This window comes from Camelina sativa, chromosome 14 (assembly GCF_000633955.1).
Source record: "Camelina sativa cultivar DH55 chromosome 14, Cs, whole genome shotgun sequence".
In the NCBI taxonomy this organism is placed as follows: Eukaryota; Viridiplantae; Streptophyta; class Magnoliopsida; order Brassicales; family Brassicaceae; genus Camelina; species Camelina sativa.
Genome location: NC_025698.1, coordinates 13,472,383 through 13,496,085, shown reverse-complemented (window position 1 = coordinate 13,496,085; position 23,703 = coordinate 13,472,383). Strand labels below are relative to the sequence as shown.

General features: G+C 38.8%; 6 protein-coding genes across 9 annotated transcripts in view; 3 read left to right on the top strand and 3 right to left on the bottom strand.

Moving 5' to 3' along the window:
- The window catches only part of LOC104743555 (glucose-6-phosphate 1-dehydrogenase 3, chloroplastic-like), a 4,358-nt gene extending 2,890 nt beyond the window's left edge, over window positions 1-1,468 (top strand). The window contains exons 6-10 of the mRNA XM_010464620.2: window positions 3-113; window positions 196-316; window positions 396-625; window positions 705-905; window positions 1,023-1,468. Coding sequence (XP_010462922.1) covers window positions 3-113; window positions 196-316; window positions 396-625; window positions 705-905; window positions 1,023-1,272 — 913 coding nt within the window. The 3' untranslated portion in view covers window positions 1,273-1,468. The remainder of the gene's footprint in view (window positions 1-2; window positions 114-195; window positions 317-395; window positions 626-704; window positions 906-1,022) is intronic.
- Window positions 1,482-4,247, bottom strand: LOC104741333 (ATPase WRNIP1-like). Its single transcript, XM_019236081.1, has 2 exons — window positions 3,500-4,247; window positions 1,482-2,578 (listed from the first exon to the last, which is right to left on the bottom strand). Exons 1-2 carry the CDS (start codon window positions 4,092-4,094, stop codon window positions 1,587-1,589), a joined length of 1,587 nt encoding a protein of 528 aa, XP_019091626.1. The 5' UTR covers window positions 4,095-4,247; the 3' UTR covers window positions 1,482-1,586.
- LOC104741332 lies at window positions 4,327-10,990 on the bottom strand. Of its 4 annotated transcripts, XM_010462172.2 has the most exons (11): window positions 10,660-10,990; window positions 10,146-10,216; window positions 9,136-10,014; window positions 8,932-9,025; window positions 8,775-8,849; window positions 7,931-8,641; window positions 5,688-7,808; window positions 5,519-5,564; window positions 5,335-5,414; window positions 4,806-4,871; window positions 4,327-4,723 (listed from the first exon to the last, which is right to left on the bottom strand). In XM_010462172.2, the coding sequence occupies exons 1-11, from the start codon at window positions 10,721-10,723 to the stop codon at window positions 4,467-4,469; spliced, it is 4,464 nt and encodes a 1,487-aa protein (XP_010460474.1). In that variant the 5' UTR covers window positions 10,724-10,990; the 3' UTR covers window positions 4,327-4,466. The 4 variants fall into 4 exon arrangements, 3 of the variants coding, with proteins under 3 accessions (XP_010460474.1, XP_010460473.1, XP_010460475.1); XM_010462171.2 differs by lacking the exons at window positions 4,327-4,723; window positions 4,806-4,871 and adding an exon at window positions 4,906-5,186 and having other exon boundaries at window positions 5,269-5,414; XM_010462173.2 differs by lacking the exons at window positions 4,327-4,723; window positions 4,806-4,871 and adding an exon at window positions 4,906-5,186 and having other exon boundaries at window positions 5,269-5,414; window positions 5,688-7,793.
- Window positions 12,249-14,651, top strand: LOC104741331 (nuclear pore complex protein NUP54). Its single transcript, XM_010462169.1, has 9 exons — window positions 12,249-12,834; window positions 12,919-12,972; window positions 13,067-13,126; window positions 13,274-13,384; window positions 13,499-13,564; window positions 13,650-13,736; window positions 13,838-13,939; window positions 14,032-14,181; window positions 14,295-14,651. The coding sequence occupies exons 1-9, from the start codon at window positions 12,436-12,438 to the stop codon at window positions 14,406-14,408; spliced, it is 1,143 nt and encodes a 380-aa protein (XP_010460471.1). The 5' UTR covers window positions 12,249-12,435; the 3' UTR covers window positions 14,409-14,651.
- LOC104741330 (alpha-glucosidase 2-like) lies at window positions 17,635-22,625 on the bottom strand. Its single transcript, XM_010462168.2, has 21 exons — window positions 22,304-22,625; window positions 22,153-22,226; window positions 21,540-21,957; window positions 21,350-21,436; window positions 21,182-21,250; window positions 20,952-21,048; window positions 20,757-20,839; window positions 20,409-20,516; window positions 20,218-20,339; window positions 19,972-20,079; window positions 19,814-19,887; window positions 19,533-19,658; window positions 19,294-19,361; window positions 19,049-19,198; window positions 18,916-18,969; window positions 18,747-18,803; window positions 18,479-18,628; window positions 18,279-18,370; window positions 18,090-18,199; window positions 17,958-18,021; window positions 17,635-17,883 (listed from the first exon to the last, which is right to left on the bottom strand). Exons 1-21 carry the CDS (start codon window positions 22,592-22,594, stop codon window positions 17,739-17,741), a joined length of 2,547 nt encoding a protein of 848 aa, XP_010460470.1. The 5' UTR covers window positions 22,595-22,625; the 3' UTR covers window positions 17,635-17,738.
- The window catches only part of LOC104741329 (U-box domain-containing protein 6-like), a 3,924-nt gene continuing 3,243 nt past the window's right edge, over window positions 23,023-23,703 (top strand). The window contains exons 1-2 of the mRNA XM_010462167.2: window positions 23,023-23,221; window positions 23,358-23,451. Of these exons, the coding sequence (XP_010460469.1) occupies window positions 23,401-23,451 (51 nt within the window). The 5' untranslated portion in view covers window positions 23,023-23,221; window positions 23,358-23,400. The remainder of the gene's footprint in view (window positions 23,222-23,357; window positions 23,452-23,703) is intronic.

Below are 23,703 nucleotides of genomic sequence, written 5' to 3'. Positions count from 1 at the left end.
TTGTCTGTTCTTCGATTCTCAAACCTTATATTTGAACCGCTATGGTCAAGGCAGTATATAAGGAATGTGCAATTCATATTTTCTGAGGATTTCGGCACTGAAGGACGCGGAGGGTAATCATTGTTGTCTTCTGTCTGAATTTTTAATTTCTCCTGTGTTGAAGCCTTTTAACACTCAACTATTCTTCATATTTAGGTACTTCGACAATTACGGAATAATAAGAGATATAATGCAGAATCATCTACTTCAAATATTAGCTCTTTTCGCCATGGAAACACCTGTTAGTTTGGATGCAGAGGATATCAGAAATGAAAAGGTCTACTATTGTTTCCTTTCTTATAATTATACTATGGTTGAGTTAAAGGCAGTATTTTGAAACCTTTGCATCAATTCAGGTAAAGGTACTACGTTCAATGAGGCCAATACAACTTGAAGACGTGGTGATAGGACAGTACAAGGGGCAAACCACAGGAGGAGTTACTTATCCAGGCTATACTGATGATAAAACTGTGCCAAAAGATAGCCTGACCCCAACATTTGCTGCTGCTGCACTCTTCATCGACAATGCAAGATGGGATGGTGTACCTTTTCTTATGAAAGCTGGGAAAGCACTAAACACCCGAAGGTACCAAACTTGGGAATTTGGTGGCAAGTTGTCTGATTTGCCTTTTCCAGAAGTAATATATTTATGTTTATTTATCCAGTGCGGAGATAAGGGTGCAGTTTAGACATGTGCCTGGAAATTTATATAACCGAAATTCTGGTACTGATCTGGACCAGACCACAAATGAGCTTGTCATTCGCGTACAACCAGATGAAGCTATCTATTTGAAAATCAACAACAAGGTCCCTGGTTTAGGAATGAGATTAGACCGGAGTAACTTGAATCTTCTCTATTCAGCTAGGTGAGTTAAGAAATAATGAAGAAGAGCTTTTACGTTTTTGTGGCATATATGATTCCCAACTCGATAAAGTTGTGTTCTTTTTTACATATAGTATCGTATACCCTTTTGTTGTTGAAGGTATTCAAAGGAAATCCCAGACGCATATGAGAGGCTTCTGCTGGATGCAATCGAAGGCGAACGCAGGTTGTTCATAAGAAGCGATGAACTTAACGCTGCTTGGGCGCTGTTCACTCCATTGCTCAAAGAGATAGAAGAAAAGAAGACAATTCCAGAATTCTATCCTTACGGCAGTCGTGGTCCAGTCGGTGCCCATTATCTAGCCGCAAAACACAAGGTCCAATGGGGAGACCTAAGCCTTGAATCTTGATCAGTGAAAGAGTGGAAGAACCAATTTACATTTTTTTGTTCATAGATCCACGTCTAAGAATTCTCATTAATTTGTGTTCGTTTATGGGGTACCATGGAAATTTCCTTCACTTCGGTTTTCTTTCGTTTGCAGAGATAGAAGTGGGTTTGTTCGATTTTGTATCTTGAATAATAAGAATGGGTTTCTGTTTCCACCATTTTAGACTTCAATGAAGCAAATAAACCACTAATTAACGTAGCGTCTGCAAAGACTTGAGCAACATGATTCTATATACATCACATACTAAAATAGAAAGAAAGAAAGAATAGTAGTGGTTAGAGCCTGTGTTCTTGATCTTGGAGATCACCTGATGCACCTTGAGGCCATTCCAGGAACTTATAATGCAGAAGAGACGGAGGTAGATATGTCTGAGCTGCCGCAGAAGAAGGATCATTGGGAGGATATATATACTCTTTTCCATAGCCAAGTTCCTTCATTAACTTGGTTGGAGCGTTCCTCAGGTGTAGAGGAACCCCTTCATTCTGTCCAACCGAGTCCTTCACAACCTTCTGTGCAGCTCCTATTGCTCGGTAAACTGCAATGGATTTAGGAGCCAGTGCCAAGTAAGCGGTGCATTGCGCGAGAATTACATTGCATTCAGGCATACCCAAGAAATGTGAAGCTTGATAGCACGCAACTGCCTGAGTAAGAGCTGAAGGGTCGGCAAGGCCAATGTCCTCGCTTGCAAACCTTATAAGTCTTCTCGCAATGTATAGTGGCTCTTCACCAGCCTCCAGCATTCTAGCCAGCCAGTAGATTGCAGCATTAGCATCTCCTCCTCTCATAGACTTATGAAGAGCACTTATGAGGTTGTAATGTTGTTCCCCTGCCTTATCATAGGCTAAATGTTTGCATTGAAGAGCCTCCTTTGCATCATCAACAGACATAACAGCCTCAACTCCAGCTCTAGCGGTAGCCATGGTAGCTGAGATTTCCAAAGCATTCAACGCGACTCGTGCATCACCATCGCAGTTATTAGCCAAGAACTCAATGACAGAATCATCAACCTCAACGCTATTGGAGAGTCCTCTCTCACAATCATCTACAGCTCGTCTAAGCAGAGTCTCAACATGATTGGGTTTCAAGGGATTTAGAGTAAGAACTCTGCAACGAGAGAGCAATGGAGTGATCAAATGAAAAGATGGGTTCTCAGTGGTAGCTCCAATGAAGAGGATACTACCATCTTCAATAACAGGCAAGAATGAATCTTGCTGTGACTTGTTAAACCGATGAACCTCATCCATAAACAAGACAGTCCTCTTTTTACCTTCAAGATTGAGCCTTTTGGCACTCTCAACGGCGTCTCTAACATCTTTGACTCCACTAGTAACAGCAGACAAGGAGACGAAGCGATACAGAGACGGGTCCTTTGAGGAATTGATGAGAGACTTGGCGATTGAGGTTTTCCCAGTCCCAGGAGGACCCCAGAAGACAATGGAAGGGAGGCGATTANAAACTGCAATGGATTTAGGAGCCAGTGCCAAGTAAGCGGTGCATTGCGCGAGAATTACATTGCATTCAGGCATACCCAAGAAATGTGAAGCTTGATAGCACGCAACTGCCTGAGTAAGAGCTGAAGGGTCGGCAAGGCCAATGTCCTCGCTTGCAAACCTTATAAGTCTTCTCGCAATGTATAGTGGCTCTTCACCAGCCTCCAGCATTCTAGCCAGCCAGTAGATTGCAGCATTAGCATCTCCTCCTCTCATAGACTTATGAAGAGCACTTATGAGGTTGTAATGTTGTTCCCCTGCCTTATCATAGGCTAAATGTTTGCATTGAAGAGCCTCCTTTGCATCATCAACAGACATAACAGCCTCAACTCCAGCTCTAGCGGTAGCCATGGTAGCTGAGATTTCCAAAGCATTCAACGCGACTCGTGCATCACCATCGCAGTTATTAGCCAAGAACTCAATGACAGAATCATCAACCTCAACGCTATTGGAGAGTCCTCTCTCACAATCATCTACAGCTCGTCTAAGCAGAGTCTCAACATGATTGGGTTTCAAGGGATTTAGAGTAAGAACTCTGCAACGAGAGAGCAATGGAGTGATCAAATGAAAAGATGGGTTCTCAGTGGTAGCTCCAATGAAGAGGATACTACCATCTTCAATAACAGGCAAGAATGAATCTTGCTGTGACTTGTTAAACCGATGAACCTCATCCATAAACAAGACAGTCCTCTTTTTACCTTCAAGATTGAGCCTTTTGGCACTCTCAACGGCGTCTCTAACATCTTTGACTCCACTAGTAACAGCAGACAAGGAGACGAAGCGATACAGAGACGGGTCCTTTGAGGAATTGATGAGAGACTTGGCGATTGAGGTTTTCCCAGTCCCAGGAGGACCCCAGAAGACAATGGAAGGGAGGCGATTAGACTCGACGGCGGAGCGGAGGAGAGAAGCGGGCGAGAGGAGATGGTCTTGACCTACAACGTCGTCGAGAGTGCGAGGACGCATACGCTCCGATAACGGTTGGTGTTGTTGGCGTAGGTTGGATGATGGTGAGAGCTTGGGGCGCTTGTTGGAATCATCACCCACGAAGGGGATTAGGGTTTTGGCATTGGGGCGCTTACCGGAATCATCATTGACGGAGGGGGTTAGGGTTTTGGAGTTGGGGCGGAGGAAGCGGTCGAGTTTGGGCTGTGAAGTGGCGGTGGTGGTCTGTGGGGAAGAACGGTGAGAGAGAATCCAGTCGGTGGCTTTCTGGATGGAATCCCCACCGGTGGCCGTTAAAGCTTCGGCGGCCAAATCGCTGGAGAAACCCATGCTCACTAGCTGCTCCATCTTCAGTCTCTACTCTCGAAGTGGTACACAGTAACAGACCAACAGCTTTTGTTTTGCCAAACCAGCAACAGAACAGAAGATATAAACTCTCTCTTTCAACTTTTGAACTACTATCAAATGTCAACTTCTCCAGTGCCAGTGGCTATCGCACTAGTCAGATGTAGTGGCTGCATCAATTAAGATCTTAGCATTTGTAACGAATATGAACCAAAGTACCAAACAATTTCTCAACTGAAAAAACTATTATTATTTTATTTCCTGTGTTCCAATGTGATGGAAGCTATGTGTATAAAGGACCTATACGCCTAAGCTTGAGCAAGCTAATCTTTACATGTAAAGATACTGTACACAAAAAGAAAGAAAGAGAAGGAGTTAAAAATCATCAGCGCGGTGGATCTCTCCCATAAGAATGCGATTGCTGGTGACTTTGAAACCAAGAAGAGCTGGATCTATCTGCCTCCCTTTCTTCCCTTTCTTCTTCCCACCTCCACCTTTGCTTCCTTCAGTTGCATCAGATGACTCTGCTGCCACTTTCTTCATGCTATTACTCTTCTTCAACATCTCACTGAACGATGCCTCTGACGTTGACCCTTTGTTTCCCGCTGCTCCTGATTCGCGTCTCACACCTCCTGATAATATTTGTTTACAGAATGAGTCTCATTTTCCATAAATAAAGCCCGAAACGACAAAGGATCCTTGAGATAAACTTACCTTCAGTTCCACTATACGAACTTGCTGCTGTCCTGCTAGCCGTATCAGACATACGCTCGAGCAATCCTTCATGCGATGATGAAGAATGGGACGNTCTGTACAATAAAGAAAGAAAGAGAAGGAGTTAAAAATCATCAGCGCGATGGATCTCTCCCATAAGAATGCGATTGCTGGTGACTTTGAAACCAAGAAGAGCTGGATCTATCTGCCTCCCTTTCTTCCCTTTCTTCTTCCCACCTCCACCTTTGCTTCCTTCAGTTGCATCAGATGACTCTGCTGCCACTTTCTTCATGCTATTACTCTTCTTCAACATCTCACTGAACGATGCCTCTGACGTTGACCCTTTGTTTCCCGCTGCTCCTGATTCGCGTCTCACACCTCCTGATAATATTTGTTTACAGAATGAGTCTCATTTTCCATAAATAAAGCCCGAAACGACAAAGGATCCTTGAGATAAACTTACCTTCAGTTCCACTATACGAACTTGCTGCTGTCCTGCTAGCCGTATCAGACATACGCTCGAGCAATCCTTCATGCGATGATGAAGAATGGGACGAGGGAGGCCTTTTTAACAAAACCGAATCCTGCCCATGTGATGGCACTACCAACCTACAAACAATCACTTCAAAATTTAATCGGCAGGAATATAGAGGTATCAGGGTGATTTACTTATTCAATCTACTGGTTGCCAAACGTCGGAATACAAAAATTACCTATCCTTCTTTCTATCTTCTCCAACCGAGTTGTCACTGTAGTGGTCTGCAGCAAGAGAATATCAGGATAAGCCTTCATAATAACAAAGCAAATATCAAGCTCCCAAACCATGAATGAATTCAGCGAAAACGAAATCTTAGAGATGCAATTACTCTGAAACAAACATACCCGAGATATTGAAAGAAGACTGTTGGCCAAGCGTAGCAACAGGAAGCTCCCCTTGAACCAGGGACGTTAATACTGGTTGCTTGCCCATTCTGTCTTGGGCTTCATATGACATCATCATCCTTCCCATTTTCTCATTTTTAGGCGGCACATTGTTCCAAGTTTTGATGTCATTTGCGTCCTTGTTCATAGCAAACATATTACTGATGGCTTGGGTTTCATTCAGATTGGACAGCCCACTATCAATAATTCCCGAAAGCAAGGAACTATTACGGTGCAATGATCCCATATTGTTCCTATCTCCCGGTAATCTGTTGACCTGTTCATCTGAAGCTGCTCGAGCCCCGAGAGCAGAAGCGTTTAGACTACCACCATGGTCTGAAAGTCCACCAAGTGTTTGAATCCCTGGGGTAAGGCCTAAAGGAGCCATCCGGTCATAGGGATTTCCCCGGTTCATGCTTGGTGACTCAGCAGATTGATGGCCGGGTCTCTGGTGGAGCAACTCCATAAAAAGCTGCTTTGACCTGTCTTCAGTAGAACCACCTATCATCCATGAGTTGGAATCTTCACCCGGTCTCCTCATTTGAGATTCGGCCCAGTCACCAGGCACTTGTGTATCAGCTCCAGGCCAGCGTCCTTCCATTGGTTCCAATTGTGAAAAATGAGGTTCACTTAATGGTATACGGTGATTCTGATGATTAAAACCCAGAGTAGAATTTCCCAATCTGCCCGAAGATTGCATGTGGGCAGTAGCATCCCGCATATCCAAACCCTGAGAGAGTCCAAGACCAGTTACTGCATCCAGATTCAGCCCCGATGCACTTACAGGTAAGGATGCTGATCGCTCAAATGGAAGACCCTGCTCGAACAATTCTTGTCGAAGATGTTGCTGATACAGAAGGTTACGCTCAAGTTGACCAAACTGATCCTCAAAGGGTGGCCTCTGCTGCTGTTGATGAAAGTCTAGTGGTCTAAATCCCGTCGACGACCGCGAACGATGGATCCCAGGATGAGTTCTTAAAAGCTGATCATTATGGTCAGATGGCCACAGAGGGTCAATATGTCTCTGTTCCTCCAATAGTGTATTGTGCCTTCCATTTGCCAATTGCATCAGTTGCTCTTGCTGCAGCAGTTGGTACTCCAAAGACCGGCTTGATTCAGATTGCAGTTGTCCGTGTTGAGATTGCATTTGTCCATATTGAGATTGCACTGGTCCATATTGAGATTGCATTTTTGTTGAAAGTAGGTGTTCAATTAGCTCCCTCCGATGACCTTCATGTGGCAATTGCCCAATATTTCCTGCAGCAAGTTGCTCAATGTATGGTGCAAAATTTTGTGACGGATGGCCAGAGCCTTTCTGCAATTCATTTATTAACTGCTGCTCTAACAACATCTGATCAACACTGTTGGATCGAGGGAAGTCATGTGACTGCCCAAACCTTGAATCAGGAGTCTGTCCTTGTAGAATCTGTTGAAAATGTAACTGTCGAGCATGAGCCTGTTGTTGCTCTTGTAAGAGCTTCTGATGTAACTGATGCTCTTGTTCCCGCTGATGCTGTTGCAACTGAATCTTCGGCTGCTGTTGCAACTGAAGCTTCTGCTGCTGTTGCAATTGAAGCTTCTGCTGCTGCATCTGGAGAGCTATTAAATGCTCCAGATCCTGAGCTTGATCACCTCTATATGAATGCGACAGCATATCCCGATTTTGGAATTGCTGTTGGTGATGTTGATTTGATGAAAGTTGATCCCCAAGGTTAAAGCGGTTGGAATGTTCGAAATGCGCCATCCGGTTAGCAGCCAGAGAATCAAGGGACATGTTGGGATCAATTTGGATATTTCTTCGGGAATCAATGGGCCAATTGTCTATTGAACCAGTAGGCTCCCCCATTGAATCATAAGACCTGTTTGGTAACAGGTTAACTGGTGTACTACCATTCTCTAGCTCAGACCACAAAACACCAAACGGGTGCAGCTTATTCTCACTCTGATTTTGAGTAGCAGTCTTAGTTGATTCAACAGGAATAGTAAACTGACCAGGAAATTCACTTAGAGCATCATGCACACTTGCAGAGGATTTAACCGACGCATAACCAGAACCTCCAGCTCTTCCTGGGAATACAATTTCTGATTTAGAAGAAAATAAAAAACATTCTTAGTTATGATGAACACAGAAATAAATATGAACATGAAAGCTTCTCCACAAGTATATGAACCCAAAGAAAGAAAAGGTTAGCAGCAGAACATACCTTCATCTTGAGCAGAGAAGTCCAAGAAACTTCGGTCCTCAGCATGTGGTGGTTTCACATAAACTTCAGACTCAGATATTCTCTGAAAATTATCCTGAGCTGAAGGGTTGTTATACGCAGAAAAAGAACGCGACGTGGCAGTTATAGCGGATGAATCATTGGATTCTGCTACAGGTGCAATTGATAAACCAGCGTCTGAATCTGCTTTTAAAGTCGTCTCTTCAAATTCATTCTTTTGGTCACTGATATGGGCATCGATGCTTTCTGCCTTCAAATATGACATGACCCTGCCTAGATCTTGAAAAGGAGTTCCTTCTGGTGCATTTGCCAAGCGAACCTGTAGGTCCGTCCCAAAAAACCCTTGTTCAAACCATGAAATAATGTCAGAACCAATGAAAGGTCCCTGAATTACTCCTTGAGGATCAATATACAAGAACAAAAACTCCTCAGGTGGCATAGCCCCTTCTGAGTGATTCACTTCAATATCTGGTTGCTGCAGCTTGCCCATATAATCTTGCTCGAAAGAGGCAACAACGGATTCACTCCCATCCAGCGCAGATGATTTAGTAAAACCAGATCTAACTGCTTCAGGACTGCCATGAGAAAGTTGATAACCAGCTCCAACAGATCCATAACTCTCAGAAGCCACTGAATTCAATCTTGAGACGCTTGACGCACCCCCCAGACCTCCATTTTGACTACCAAGTAACCCTACAATAATATTTTTTGACTTTTGTTCAGAATATTTAGGACATTAAAAAAGTCCAGTAAACTCATAAAGATAAGACATGTTCAAAACAATACATGACATTAAAGACCCATTTGATACTTATCACACACGTACCAGAATCACTATTTTGCATGGAAACATTGTCACCATTCACAAACCCTACCAAAGAACTATCCGCTCTTGTTTCACCTGAGTCAGGTCAGAGAAGCATTCATCATATTATGCTAGGTGGAAAGATAGAGGCCAAAAAGCTAAAGACAAGATAACATACCCATGCTGTTTTCACCACCTGAGGATTCTTCCTCAGATGGAGTGTAAACTTCGCTACTAATGATCCTTCCCTTCCATATGCCGTTAAGGCTTGCCTGATAGATAAGATACCCGTCAACAAACTCAGTTGCGAATAAGAAATTAAAAATTAATGACACACTCATGAAAAAGGGCAATGGAAGCCAGTTCTCAGTGGTTACCATACCTCTTCGTCGGCATCAGGTGCAATAAAAGCAAGAGGATTGATCAAAGCCACTTGAGTAATGGAGGCAACTTCCTCCATCTCAGTCGGTATCCTACCTAGGGAAGAATCAGGCTTCTGTTTTCTATACATGTCAAGCAACTTACCCCTTGGATACCGAAACATAGAGGCTGAAGCGCTTTGTTTATCAGGAATACTTTCATTTCCTAAAAAAGCACATGCACCAGCACCAATTGAGGAGGTTGACGAACCCCTCCCAACTGCAGATGCCCTTCCTCGGCCCACAGTGAAGCCTAAATTTGGGCCCTCGGCTCGTCCTCTATCAAGTCCAAACCCAGGTGCAGCGCGATAAGAAGTCGGCCCAGCAGACTGGGCTTCCATCCTATGACGTGGCCTCCATTTGTCACGAGGGTCAGAGTCCCGTTCAGAAGTAGCACGGATGCTGCTAACCACAGATTGGCTTTCACTATGAGGCTCTTCCTTGTCCTTGTAATTATTATTATCTACCTTCTCAGAACGGGTTTCTTTCTCTTTGTCATCAGGACCCCAGCGAGATGACCATTTGTTGTCGCGGCGAGGTTCATGTACAGCAGCACGAGAAGTAACATCATGCCACCTATCAGAGGAAGCAGTAGTTTTAGTGTCACCAGTTTCTCTGGTTGGGACATTGTCACTGCGACGTTCAGTTTTTCTCCGATCAGCTTTCCTGACACCGAGTAAACCAGTTTCTCTTTCCTCTTCACGCCATCTGCGACTAGTTTCATTGTCAGGCACAAGTTTCCTCCAGTCCTTTTTGTCTTCGGGTGAATCCAAGCGCCATGCATCCTTGAGATTAGGGTCACTTGGGTTTCCCATGGGCACAGGAGTAGGAGATCGAACATCCTACCACAGAGCAACAAGATCAGATGAAAGAGTATGTTACAGAGAAACAACAAAACTCATACTGTCTACATACGAAGCCATATTAAGGTGAAAAAAAGAGAAGAAAAGTTAGGCAATATAAGGTATAATACCATCTTGCTATCGGTTGATTTCGTGTAAAGCCACTGAGGAGACAAAGGAATGTTGTTATCTGAGGCCAATTCTGCAGAAAACAAAGACGAGCTAGTCAATGGCTGAAGGAAATCTAACCAACCGAGTCAGGAAACCAATAGTGCAGGAATTAGAGAATCATTGGTTCTTAGTTCCTCCAGATCCCAAACTCTGGAATCGGAAACAAAAGAGAATTACGTCTGTCGTTTAAATCCAAACATGAAGTTGCTAATGCATCTAAGGTTGCTAAAAGAAATCGTAGAACCCTAATCAGCACAACAATATTAGCTAGGTCAAATTGTGATGAATCTGATAGATATACATGGCTGCCGCATCCTATTTGGGAATTCAGATCCACAAACCAAACGATTACATTCGTTTCTCCGCATTCAAATCGGTCCAGAGAGAGAGAGAAATTCAAATTCAAATTAACGAAATCCAAAACAGAAGAAGAAGAAGAAGACGACGAGGATTGAGAGGCGCTTAGGGAAGTACCTTTCAACTGATCAGATTTGGAAAAGATGAGATCGTCAGGCAGATCGAACTTCCCTTCGGCCATGGCAGGACTGGAACAACAACCGACTTCGAGATTACGTAAGAAGAAGGAGACGACGGAGGAGGCACGGAGCGAGCGCAGTTGAAGAAGAAACGCAGAGAAGAAAGGGTTTTGGAGAGATTTGGCGGAGAAACTTTTTTTTTTTTGCTTGTTTTCGATTTGCCTTTGGAAGAGAAGAAAGCTTTTCACGTTGAGATCGAGAGATCGAGAAAGAGAGAGAGAAATAAGAGAGTGAGTAAGGAAGGAGGGCGACAAAGGAAAGGCTATGGACTTCGCCCAATTCTTTTTCTTGTAATTATCATAGTTATTATTTTTTTAAAAAAATTTATTTTAAGTTTTTACTGTTGTAACATGTAACCACCTCTCATCATTTCCCCAAGATTTCAATAGTACGAATTAAAAATTTATATATTTGGTATGTCATGTATTTGTTCTTAGCATATATACTTTTTAGATTGCCTGTAAATAAATCTTCTATGAACTTTCAATATGTCCTTTTAACAAACAAAAAAAAAGTTTCAAATCATGATAAGACTTATATCAAAAGAGAACATATGGTTGGTTCCTTAGTTATATATTACATTATTTAGTATAAATGTAAACAAATAGCTAAGTACAAAGTTACTTCAAAATGTGATCAATCTGTAAAAGTAAAATTCATTTTTTTTTCTATGATGGGTTTAATATTGAAAACTAATAACCATATAAATAATGTATATGCATTTTTTCCGTTTTCCAAAAGAGATTCAACACAAGAATTTTCCAGGAATTATGCATAAATCCATGATATGTTTGTTAAAGTTCTTTAGTAGATATTACAATATTATTTTCATCAACATAGATTTTATATGTTTTTAAATTCATAGAAACGTATACTGAATAAAATTTAGAGTAGAAAAGGTTGATGTCTATCTAAAACGTGTCGATAGAATTTTTGTCGTTAAAGGTGCACTTAGCTAACTGATTTTCAACCAAAAAAAGATATAATGCTGGATCACGTTTTGGTTGTGTTTAAACGGTTAACATTTGTTTTATTTGAAAGTAAGGCACATAGTATAATATTCAAAAATGAACATATGTATGTTAGTCGAGTTATTTAATGTTTTCAGTAGATCTGAAATACGTAAAAATTATATATTATTTTGCGTCACAAAAACTATATTTTCGAAATGAATATAAATTCGTTATAAAGAAAAATAAAATTAGTAACATAATTGATGATGTAAAGTGGTACAAGTTATTTTTAAGGGACAGAAAAACTGGTAAATGAATGATACAAAATAATTCTAAACAAGTACAACATAGTGGTTCTAAAGAAGTTGAGAATACTGTTTTTATATTATTTTTAATAATTTTACTAATGGTAAATTTTCAAAGTGGTATAAGTTACCATCAAATCTAATTATTTGTATATGTATCGTTTGTGTTAAGTAACTTGTATCATTCGGGGTCTGTTTGGTCCACGTATGTATTGTATATGTCGTTGGACAAAGAAAGGTGTACTTTGAGCAGTGAAAGTATTTTTGACCAAAAAAAAAAAAAACGAAAGGTGAACAAAACCCTAAAACAGACTCAACACAGACACAGCCGGGAATTTCGTCGAACACTTGAGCTGCGTTTTTTAAGTTTTTCCCAATGGCGCCTTTTGCCTAATTAAAAAACCCTTTATTACTCTCTTCACAGAGATATCTAACCTAACTTCTCCTTTTTTCCCAATGTTCGGCACTCCGTCTTCCTCGCCGTCGTTCGGCACTCCCTCTTCCACACCCGCTTTTGGCACGCCTTCCCCGGCGTTCGGTACTCCGTCATCCACGCCGGCGTTTAATACACCGTCATCTACTCCGGCGTTCGGTACGCCGTCGATTCCTTCCTTCTCCTCCAGCGGATTTGGCTCCTCGCTCTTCTCTACTCCCTTCTCATCTCAACAACCACAGCAACAGCAACAGCAACAACAGCCGAGTTCAATCTTCCAGCAACAGCCATCTTCTAATTTTGGTTTTCAGTCACCGTTCAACAACTCGGCGCAGCAAACGCCTTTCCCAAATGCTCAATTGACTACTCAGATGGCTCCCGTTGCTCCAATTCCTTACTCTCTCGCCGATCGTGACATCCAGGTTTGCTATTTTTCTTTAATTCCAGATCTAAACAAAATCCATAACCCTAGTCTTTACATTGATTGTTTCTCCCTTTTTAATTAGGCCATCATTGAAGCGTATAAGGAAGATCCGACGAATGCTAAGTATGCTTTTCAGGTTAGTTTGGTGTGGAAAATTCTAAAACCCTTAAGCTGTGTGTGGGTTTTTTTTTGGGTGGTTATGTTGAACTGTTGTTTCCGTTTGCTTGCAGCATCTTTTGTTCAGTGTGACTGAACCACAGTACCGGGCGAAGCCTGCAGCAGTATCAGATGTGAGAATCTTCTTGACCATTTTCTATCATATCATGGAAATAAGAAGCTTTCTTGTGTATAATGAATCTTGTTATTAGTTTCTTGGTTGCTGTATGTCTTCTCTCTGGGATTTCTCTGAACGATTGCTTGCTTGTATTTGGTGGTAGATAATGTGGGCAGAGGCCATGAGCAAACTTGAAGGCATGGATTCAACAGAAAGAGAACGCCTGTGGCCTCAACTTGTTCAAGGTTTCAAAGATCTTTCTCAGCGCCTTAAGGTAAGATCGCATCACCTGCAAAAATTCTTGTAGATATTGAAACCTAATGATATGTGAAGAAATCATTTATTTACAAACGAATCTTGACACTATTTTTTATATGGGTACCTGCAGCTTCAAGATGAAGTTCTCGTCTCAGATAGGGATAGAATAAAAACGACTCAGAGCAATGTTAAAATGGTGAGTTCTCATTTCACTACTCTTTCTCTCTCTCGTTTTATTAGTGGGATAATCTAACAAGAATATGTTTGATTTTGTTTTACAGCTTCAGAGACATTTGCAAGCACATACCTTTCCATCTATTGAAAGGTTGAGACAGAAGGAGCAGAGTCTTCAAAGACGCATGTTGAGGGTAAGATGATTCGTCACATTAAAAGATCTGACCTTGTTATGTGAGTCCAGATTACTGTCAAAGTTACATTTACACTTGTGTTATGAATTTTTTGCTTGAAGGTTATGAGGATAATAGAGAGCTTAGAAGGGAAGGGTTTCCGGTTACCCTTGACGAAAGGAGAGGCCGAACTGTCTGAGAAGTTGACTGCAATAACAAGACAGGTCTGTTTTCGTTTTTTATTTACTTTCTACTCAAGTTTCAGTGGTTCGAAGTTTGATGTAAACAAAATGGGTGTGGAATACTGGATTCCCAGGTGAAAGGTCCTGGAGCAGAGCTTTCTAGGAGGGTGCAAAGTCTGCAGACAATATCGCGTGCTCAAGCAAATTCGATTGCTTCTGGTAGTTCCCTTTATCTCCCTGGGTCGACAAAAATAGACGAGCAGAGCCTGATCGATATGCAGGAGGTATGATATGCAACACCTTTGCTCACTAACCTCTGGATTGGTATATGGACATTTGTTTTTCTATAGGAAACTACATTAGAAAGGTATGTGACTTTTTGGAACATTGTAAATAGGTATTGCAACAGGAGACAGAAGCCATAGGAAGACTTGGGAATGTATTGAAGCGAGACATGAGGGATGTGGAAATCATGGTGGCTGAAGATACAGAAATGACTCAAGACCCATGAAAGCGATCTGCAATCACTTGAGTTTTGAATGTCTCCTTTCCTTTACTATCGCCTGGTTGGACGCTCGCAATGTTATGCTCAGGCACGGCAAGGCTAGCTTTAACATGTACGTAGTAGCTGAGCTATAAATCTTGATGTATTGTGATTGCTGTTTCATTAAAGTCTTTGAAAGAGACTGCCTTATTTTGTTCACAAACACTCGCGGATAGATATGATGTTCGAAGTTACACATGTTGGTCATTATAGCCGGGTTTTTTTTAAATAGAGGGTATTCTTCAGACATAATTAAAAGGATCAGTGCAGACCAACCAGTAAAGACACGTGCACCTTCTCCTGTTCCTTTCGTTTGATCATAGTGTTCCCAGATGTAACCAGTCTGGTCATAGTTTCTAACAACATTCCTGCATCAACAACACAGTATAGGTAAGGCCACATATATTCAGACATCTTCGACTTCAACTGTACCTTATACAAACATGCATACCTTATTAGATTGCTCCTTAGTTCCTCATAAATAGTTCTTGCCTTGCTGCTGTACGGTCCACTCACTGCAGAAAATTTTGATGGGTTATACAAAGTTTTTGTTTGTGTAGAGATGGTTACTCGGACATGCACCTTTAGAGTAATGGTGCAGGGAAGAAAGAATCATGTAGTTCATATTCATCCAAATCGCACCTCTTCGTCCTCGGTGTTATACTTCATGTACAAAGAAGTGCGTGAAGAGAATGATTGCTTATGAAATCACTGAAGAGTGACAATTCTTAGATATGTTTGTTCTTGCAGGCTCACCTAGTTTTGGCTAGTGAAAATAAACCATAGTCACTCCATACGATACTCTTATTTGAAATGAGATCGAGTTGTTTGTCGAGGATTGGAGAATCCTTTCGTCAAGCAACATAAAATTTGAAGGTTTAATTTAGTTCCAGTTTTCAACAAGGGCTTCAACAATCATATGGACGATACTAATGCACAATATACAAACTCACAGCTGGGATGATCCTTAGATTTTTTTATGACCAAATCAAATTTCTATTTTCCTAAACTCAAATTTTAAAAACATTTCTTGAAAATTAAAAAAGCTTCGACCGACCTTTTCTTTCAGGGCGACCGTAAAAAACAATAATTCAAAAAGATTATTATTATAAATTTAAAAATACGATTTTTTTACAAAATCTGAAATTTAGTGAAACAGATTTTTTTTTTTTTTTTTTTTTTTTTTNTAATTTTCTTAGTCCTCTAATCATTTTTTATTTTATTTTTCTGTCAACAATTTTAATGGATTAGTTCAAACCGTACACATAGTAGATATATAATCGTTAATTTTTATTTCTTGGTTTATATATATGATTAAAAGTATGTGGTTTCGAACACATGAGCGATTATAAACTTCATCAATCTATTACATTTACTTTATGAAAATATGTTCATTTAACTTATGCATTTGTATGAATTACAAAATCCGAATGCATTGTGAAGAATTTTTTTTTTTTAAGAATTTACATTGATAAAAGAATGAAAAGTTATTTAGATGTTATACAAATTAGGTGATATTACCAGTTTCGTACAAATTTTTTTATTACACAATATTTTGAATATGTTTCCATATCTAGCGGTCAATAGCCGGTAGGACGGAAGGTATTTCGAGTTTGTTTCCATATCTACCTTTTATCAATAGGCTCTTGCATGTAATCATCCATGTTTGGTTGATTACACTTCCCCTTCAAAGAATTTGAAGCTTCCCTATGGTTCATCATCTGAAACCAAATCTCTAGGATTGAACGGTACACCGCGGGAAAATATTTTTGTTTTCATATGATAAATTTTGATTTATTATATACCTTTTACAATTTTAAAAATACATTTTTAAATTGTAATGTTTTTCTTGTTTATTAACATAGTTGTAAATTATAAATATCGTTAGTCGGTTGTTGCACTTATAATAGAGCTATCAAAGCGGAGTTCCATTAGACTCACATGCGATGGGTCATGAATAATTTGACCTCTGCTGATAAGATGATCCGTTTGATCTGCTAGTAGCATATATATGAAATACAAACGCGTCCCGCTAATGTAAGTGGATTTACGGATTAGCCACCATATTTAGTTTAAATACTTTAAAATTAATTATTGTTTAAAACTATTATTAAAAATAAATAAAATAATTTTAAAGATGATATATCATTACATTATAAATATTCTAATTTTAATTTGTAATCTTTGAACTACCACATATTTAATAGCTAATAATCCTACTATAATAATTGAGAAATACAAATATGAAACTAACCATATAAAGTGTAAAAAACTACAGAGTCATGTCATTGGTCTTAAGACAATTTTTAATTTTTCAGTAAGAATAAAATAATAAAATATTTTAAATAATTATTAATTATATAAAAACAATATTTTCTCTCTCTAGTTTTTAAAGACAAAAATACTGTTTAATTTTTAAAAATTGTAAACCAGCCAGAATTCTAAAAAGTAAGATTTTATATTTAAGTATCCAAATTATTATTGTAATAACTATATTTGGAATATTTTGTTAAGATTTTAAATTATGATTCTCCAATCATATTTCTTTTATTTTATTTACAAATTGTTTTAGATTATCATTTAATACATCTGATAAATAAATATATAGATTTTTTGTATGCATATGTGGTGATTTGAATTTTTTAAAAGAAAGCTATATTATTCAATCTATGAAGAAATAAAGTGTGTTTTAAAGATCCACATTGGCCGGTTGGTAAGACTAAATTTATGTGGTTGATAAATTAATAAATTTTATTTGCTCACAATTAGAATATAATAATTAATACTTTTAAATATTTTACAAAATAATGATGCAAATACAACAAACAATATAAAATGGTAATGTAAATCAAACAATTTAAAATACTATAATATTTTTAAATAATTAGTATCTAACAAAATATATGTAGATTTACTAAACAATTGCAATATTAAAAGTAAATACTGTTTCAAACAAAATATTTTTTTTAAAACAAATATAACACTAATTTTTATTATTATATTATAATTTTTGGTGAAAATGTCAATCCGTACTTTATAGCACGAGATATCTTCTAGTTTATGATTAATTAAACAAGCTCTATTAAATAAGTATAAGTTTTTAAGTCTTTACTTTTAATTGATTTAATGTATTAATTTTGGTTTTTGTTATAGTTTCTTAAATATTAAAAAGGGATTTGCTGTAGATACATGATTCATGAACATGTGGATAGAGACTGCCTTATTTTGTTCACAAAAACACTCGCGGATAGATATGATGTTCGAAGTTACACATGTTGGTCATTATACCCGGTTTTTTTAAAATAGAGGGTATTCTTCAGACATAATTAAAAGGATCAGTGCAGACCAACCGGTGAAGACACGTGCACCTTCTCCAGTTCCTTTTGTTTGATCATAGTGTTCCCAGATGTAACCAGTCTGGTCATAGTTTCTAACAACGTTCCTGCATCAACAACACAGTATAGGTAAGGCTAAAACATCTTCGACTTCAACTGTACCTTATACAAACATGGATACCTTATTAGATTGCTCCTTAGTTCCTCATAAATAGTTCTTGCCTTGCTGCTGTACGGTCCACCCACTGCCGAAAAATCTGATGGGTTATACAAAGTTTTTGTTTGTGAAGAGGTGGGGACTCAGACAATGTACCTTTAGAGTAATGGTGCAGGGAAGAAAGAATCATGTAGTTCATATTTATCCAAATTGCACCTCTCCAGTACGGTGCTTCGTCCTCAGTGTTATACTTCATGTACAAAGAACTGCGTGAAGAGAAATGAGTGCTTACGAAATCACTGAAGAATTGACAATGCTTAGATATGTTTGTTCTTGCAGGCTCACCTAGTTTTGGCAAGTGAAAGTAAACCATAGTCACTCCATACGATGCTCCTGTTTGAAATGAGATCGAGTTGTTTGTCGAGGATTGAAGAATCCTTTCATCAAGCAACATAAAATGTGAAGGTTTAGTACTTTAGTTCCAGCTTTCCACAAGGGCTTCAACAATCATATGGATGATACTAATGCACAATATACAAACTCACAGCTGGGATGATTCTGAACATGAATGGAAAGAAGCTGACGTAGCCGATGTGAGGAACTAATCTTAGCTCTGGTCTCCCAAACGTCTCCCTTACAAGCTCTCGAGATAAATGATCATCTTCTCCAGTAACCTCTTTCCAGATTAACCGAACCTGACAAATCAAACAAGTGCATATATGATTCAGCAAAATTTCCTAGATAGATTTATATTCTATCATGACAATTGAAATCTAAGCTTCTCTATGACATAATTCATCAAAATTTCCTTACGTCTTCTGTATGATTACCAAAGTCAAGGTAAGACCCATGGTCATGGTCATAGTGCATCTGTTGAAGAAGAAGAAGAGTTAGAACAAGAGATCATGCCATCCTTGTCATGATTGTTAAAAGGAAGTGATAGAAATGTAGTCTTGTAGGCATTGCATATAAAAATACAAACCTGATTCAGAAGAGTGAAATCTGAAAGCAGCTTGGCAGTTGAGTTATAATCCTCCTGTAGGATACAGTTTCAAAGATATGTGATGAACAAATTAGAGAACATATAGTCTATATTATTTTCATGTTCTTCTAACCGTCACAAGTATGTCTTTTTTCCCCATAAATTCTTGGATGGAGTTCATGCAATCTGCTGCAAGATACATCCAGCATCTGAGGTCAACATGCCTCTCATCTTCATTTGGGTGTGAAGCCCGAGGATAATCATCCAAACCAGAGGAAAGAGACTGCAGGAATATGTGAAAGCTAGGGCATCAGGATAAGAAATAGGAAGCTAGGGGATTGGATTGACATCTTTTTGTTAATGATCAAGAAATGGTACCTGAGGGTTTAGTTGCCTAGTTGTTATATTGTCTCTGCCATGCCAATAGTAACTTCCCTTCTCCTTCCCTGGTATTTTATCAAATCATAAATATACGAAAACGTACAGTGTAGGAATAATGTACTCAGTGTGACTTGTATGTAGAAGTCACTTAAATGCTAGAAACATGAAACAAAACAGTCAACAGTGAAAACACCCTGCAACTCTGTAAAGTACTGACACAATGTTGTTAATGTTACCTATCTGGGAAGTGTTGAACCATTTGAACCATGCATCTAGCCGTACAAAAGCTCTGTCAAGGAATGACAAGATTTCATCGCTTTCCACCTCTTTAAATTTCTCTGCCCGTATACCATCAATCAAATCTGAAAAATAAATACAAGGAATGTCAACATGGAGTTGATATGATTTTTGATATCTTGTTATTTACACCAAGCCTTTCTCATTTTTCCAATCCAAAAGCATCTTAGCTAGGTGAAACATAATTAATCTTGGCGACAATGTACAAGAAAGTTTTTACCGCGTATCACCAAAAGTAGTGTAGGTGGATTGCCATTACTTGGGTACTGAACAACGTACTGCTTTGGAATCTTACTGCAGCAAAAACCATTTTCGAATCAGTATCAACAACAAACAATAATGATGCCTAATTTGAGGTTAGTAAGAGTACATAACAACCTCAGAGCTTCATCTCCCAAGATTTGCTCACGAGGAATCCATCCATCTATATTCATTAGATCTAACCAGTTTCCAACAATTTCCAATGTTATATGGACATCCCAGCGCCTGATCAAACACACATATATAGAAACACTTCAAAGAATGATTAAATGGCCAAATGATTGTATTATATATAACTTTTTAATAACAAGACCAAGAAACTGTTCAGCCTATTCAGGGATGAGGGATGTATAATGAACTAACCAGATCAACAGTTGATGGAAGCCTTCATCCCACAAAAATCCCCTAGGAAATACGGGCCGGCTTGGAACTGCTGTGTACAGCTCAGCTGGCCAATATAGCAAGAAATCATCTTTACTATTAGCCTGCAACTAAACATTGTTAACTATGTGAATCTGTTTTGGAGTGCAAAAAGAAACTGAACTGAAACTCACCAGATCACTTCTAGGAACATGAATTTTTGATTGACCATAGAAGTAACCAATGCCTCCAAGCATGTTCCCTATTGCAGCTTTACCAACCACCAAAGTTTCAGGATCAAGCTGAAAATCACAGGAAGATAGAATCATATATTTATCTCTTATAAGCACATCAAATCAGATGCATATAGTAATTGACTATAGCAAGAAACAGAGAGCGTATAAGAAAGGAAAATACTACTACTAGAGCTGAGAGGTGAAAAATGGATTTGCACAATGGTCAACAAGATCTTTAAAAGTGCAAATGAGATCCTTAATAAAAGTAGATTTTTGTGTTGAGGAAAATAAAGAGTAGAATCACACCTTTTCAGACAGGTTGAAGCAATCCTTGAACTTTGTATCAAATGCTATATGTTTTTCTTCAAGTAGACTAGAGAGTGGCGAACCTACACGGAATCAAGACAGAACCTTAGCTCAAAGATAAAATCGATACCAGATATCTTGAAAGGAAATGGTATTTAGCCAATCATCAAGGAGATAACAGGGAGGCTTATAAACCTGTAAGACTCATTATACGCTTCTCCATGTGGGAGGTTTCTTCTCTTATATCAGAGACAAAGGCAACATCTATAGTAGATTGAGTGGTAGTGGAAATCTGCATGACAAAATGAGGATTAGGGATGAGGAAACATTCAAATCATACAATTCAATACGACTTATTTAGGGATGCTGGCTTTGTTTATAAAATACATCTGTATACATATATCTTGATCAAGACTGATGATTACCTGAAAAACATAAATGGTAGAAGAATCCTCTGATGTGTCAGATAGCTGAAGTCGTCCAGACTTCCCTTCCTGAAAATACACAAAGCCAATAGAGACATATGAGCACTTTGGTCTTTGTAATAGAAAAAGTAAATATAGATTGGAAAAACTTGCAAACTGAGATATAACCTGAACAGCGAGATTTTTCTGAACAAGATCAGAAAGATTGACAATGTCAGGTGTCTTGAAACCGCAATAATGTGTTTCAAGATGATTCTGCAAAAGAGGAGCACAGCTAAAAATGGTCACTTTCTTGCAAAGACAGTAACTAATAAGATCCTGTGTGATCTCTCAAAAGAACTTTTAAATAATAAGTTACCTCTGATTTTAAGTGCATCTGCCAGTTTCCTACATCTTGACGTGAACCCGAAGCCAGGACAAAACTATCTTTGAGCCCCAATACATCTTTGCCTAGATTCACACCATTGCCACCTTCATCAGCTAGATAGAAGAAGAGATGTACGGTTCTCTTTACTTCATCATTCAATATGTTCTTAACATTGATTCTAATCGACCAATCCCCTCCATAACCATGGCTCCCCTCCTTAGACTTGACAAAACTAGTCTCCAAAATCATATCTTGTTCAAGCAGCTCTTGCCGCCCAAAATCTCTTCCATTGTGTTCTCTCCAGCCAAAAGACTTAAGATCTTCAGAGTTTTCACAGAAATGCCTCATAACCGGCTTACCATCTTTTGTAACGAGCCACATCAAGCCAGCAACAAGGGACTTAGGAGTTCTGCATAGTCAGTCATCTACAACAACTTAGCAGGCTTGAACAAGAAAGAAACACAGTTTCACATCTTGTACTAGTGTTCTTTTGTAAACCAATCCCCTGTAAAATTCTAGTGTTCTTAATTTGATCTTTCCCAATTGATCAATCAATGACTTTTGACAGATACTGATTTAAAGAAGCAGAATAGTATTATGATACCTGGCTCGAACTCCAAAATAAACCTGAGGGCGATAAGTTCCCCAATACAAGCTCTCCTTATGGTCATCTTGAAACTGATACAAGAAGCTCAAGATTTTCAAATATCCCAAAGTGAAGAAAGGAAATGATATATAGATGTTGGAGAGAGTACCATAGGCAAGTCCGTGAGTTTAGGAGAAGGAAAAGGAGTGATAACACGAGGTGGTCTCTGGGATTCATCGCCGAACAGAGGTTTGATTCCACCAGATGTGCTAAATCCGGTCGTCATCATTTGAGTATCGTTGTTGGAGTATAACAGATTAAGCAAAGTAGAGCTATGTGAATGATCGGTGAAGCTGAGAAAGGACAACAAATAAACAAGGCATAGCAAGTGGACTTTTGAGTTTTGACCAACTACAAGAGATCGTCGTCGTGCTTGGAACTGATCATTGTAATAACCCATTTTTTTAAGTTTTCATTCTTGTCTGCCTCGCCTTAATTGTTTTTAGTCATTTTTTGGGAAAGTCTTTTTATAATACAGAAATTACTTAGCTAACTAATTTTTAAAAAATAAAAAAATTCAAAGGGAACAAAAAAGAAAAAAAAAGTAGATGAAAAAGGTAGCTCACTTTGAAAATGAATGACACTCTCGTGACTTCACTATCCTAATAAATCTCATTTCTCTTGGATGCCCGAATCACAAAGGAGACAATAAACCCTACATTTTTCTCTTATACGTATGTATAGTTCTCTTTTTTTTGGTATTGTTGTTGCGAGTTTTACACACGTGCGTTTTTTAATCTTTTTCTTGCAAACTCTTTTTGTTTTTGTTTTTGGGTCGTTTGCAACATTCGTGTAAATCAATCATCGATGGTTTGGTTCGTGTTTCAATTGTAACCGTAGATTATTTTTGCGTGTTTTGTGGAGCTGACAGAGTTCTTCTTCTTCTTCGTCCCCATTTTTTTCCGCCTCTCTCTCTCTAGTCTGTCTCTACCGTTATGCTTCGGTTTTTTTTCTTTCTTTTCTTGTCATTCTTTTCTTTTTTTTTTAATCCTGGGTTAAGTTTAAGACTCGTTTCATTAGAACAAAGGTAAAATTTTGTTTTTTTTTTCTCAAGAATCGTGTTTTGTTGTTTTCACCAAACCACGAAATATGATTCGTTGTTTCCTCAGATTTTGGAACCCAAAAAGGCAATCCTTAATGCGTTATTGTTTCATGTCCTTCAGGTTTGTATAAAGAGCTCTCTGTCTGTAGCGAGATTATAAGATCATGGATGTAAGCGAGCTCGAGGAGAATTTGTTCGCTGCTAGCGATGCCAAGGTATCTCTTATTCCTTTCAATATCTTTCTCAATGATTCATGTCGCTAGTTTTTTTTTTTGAATCATTATGGACAAAATGGGTGGCTTTGCTGCTTACTATGTTGTTATCTCTGTTTTTGTTTTTATCATATTTTTAGATAATGTGATTCTCCCCAATCCTGTTTTGCCTTTGATACCTTGCCCTATTGACTATATAAGCAAATCTTGTGTTGAGAGAGTATTTGGGAATCTTGGGGGGGGGGGGGGGGGGGG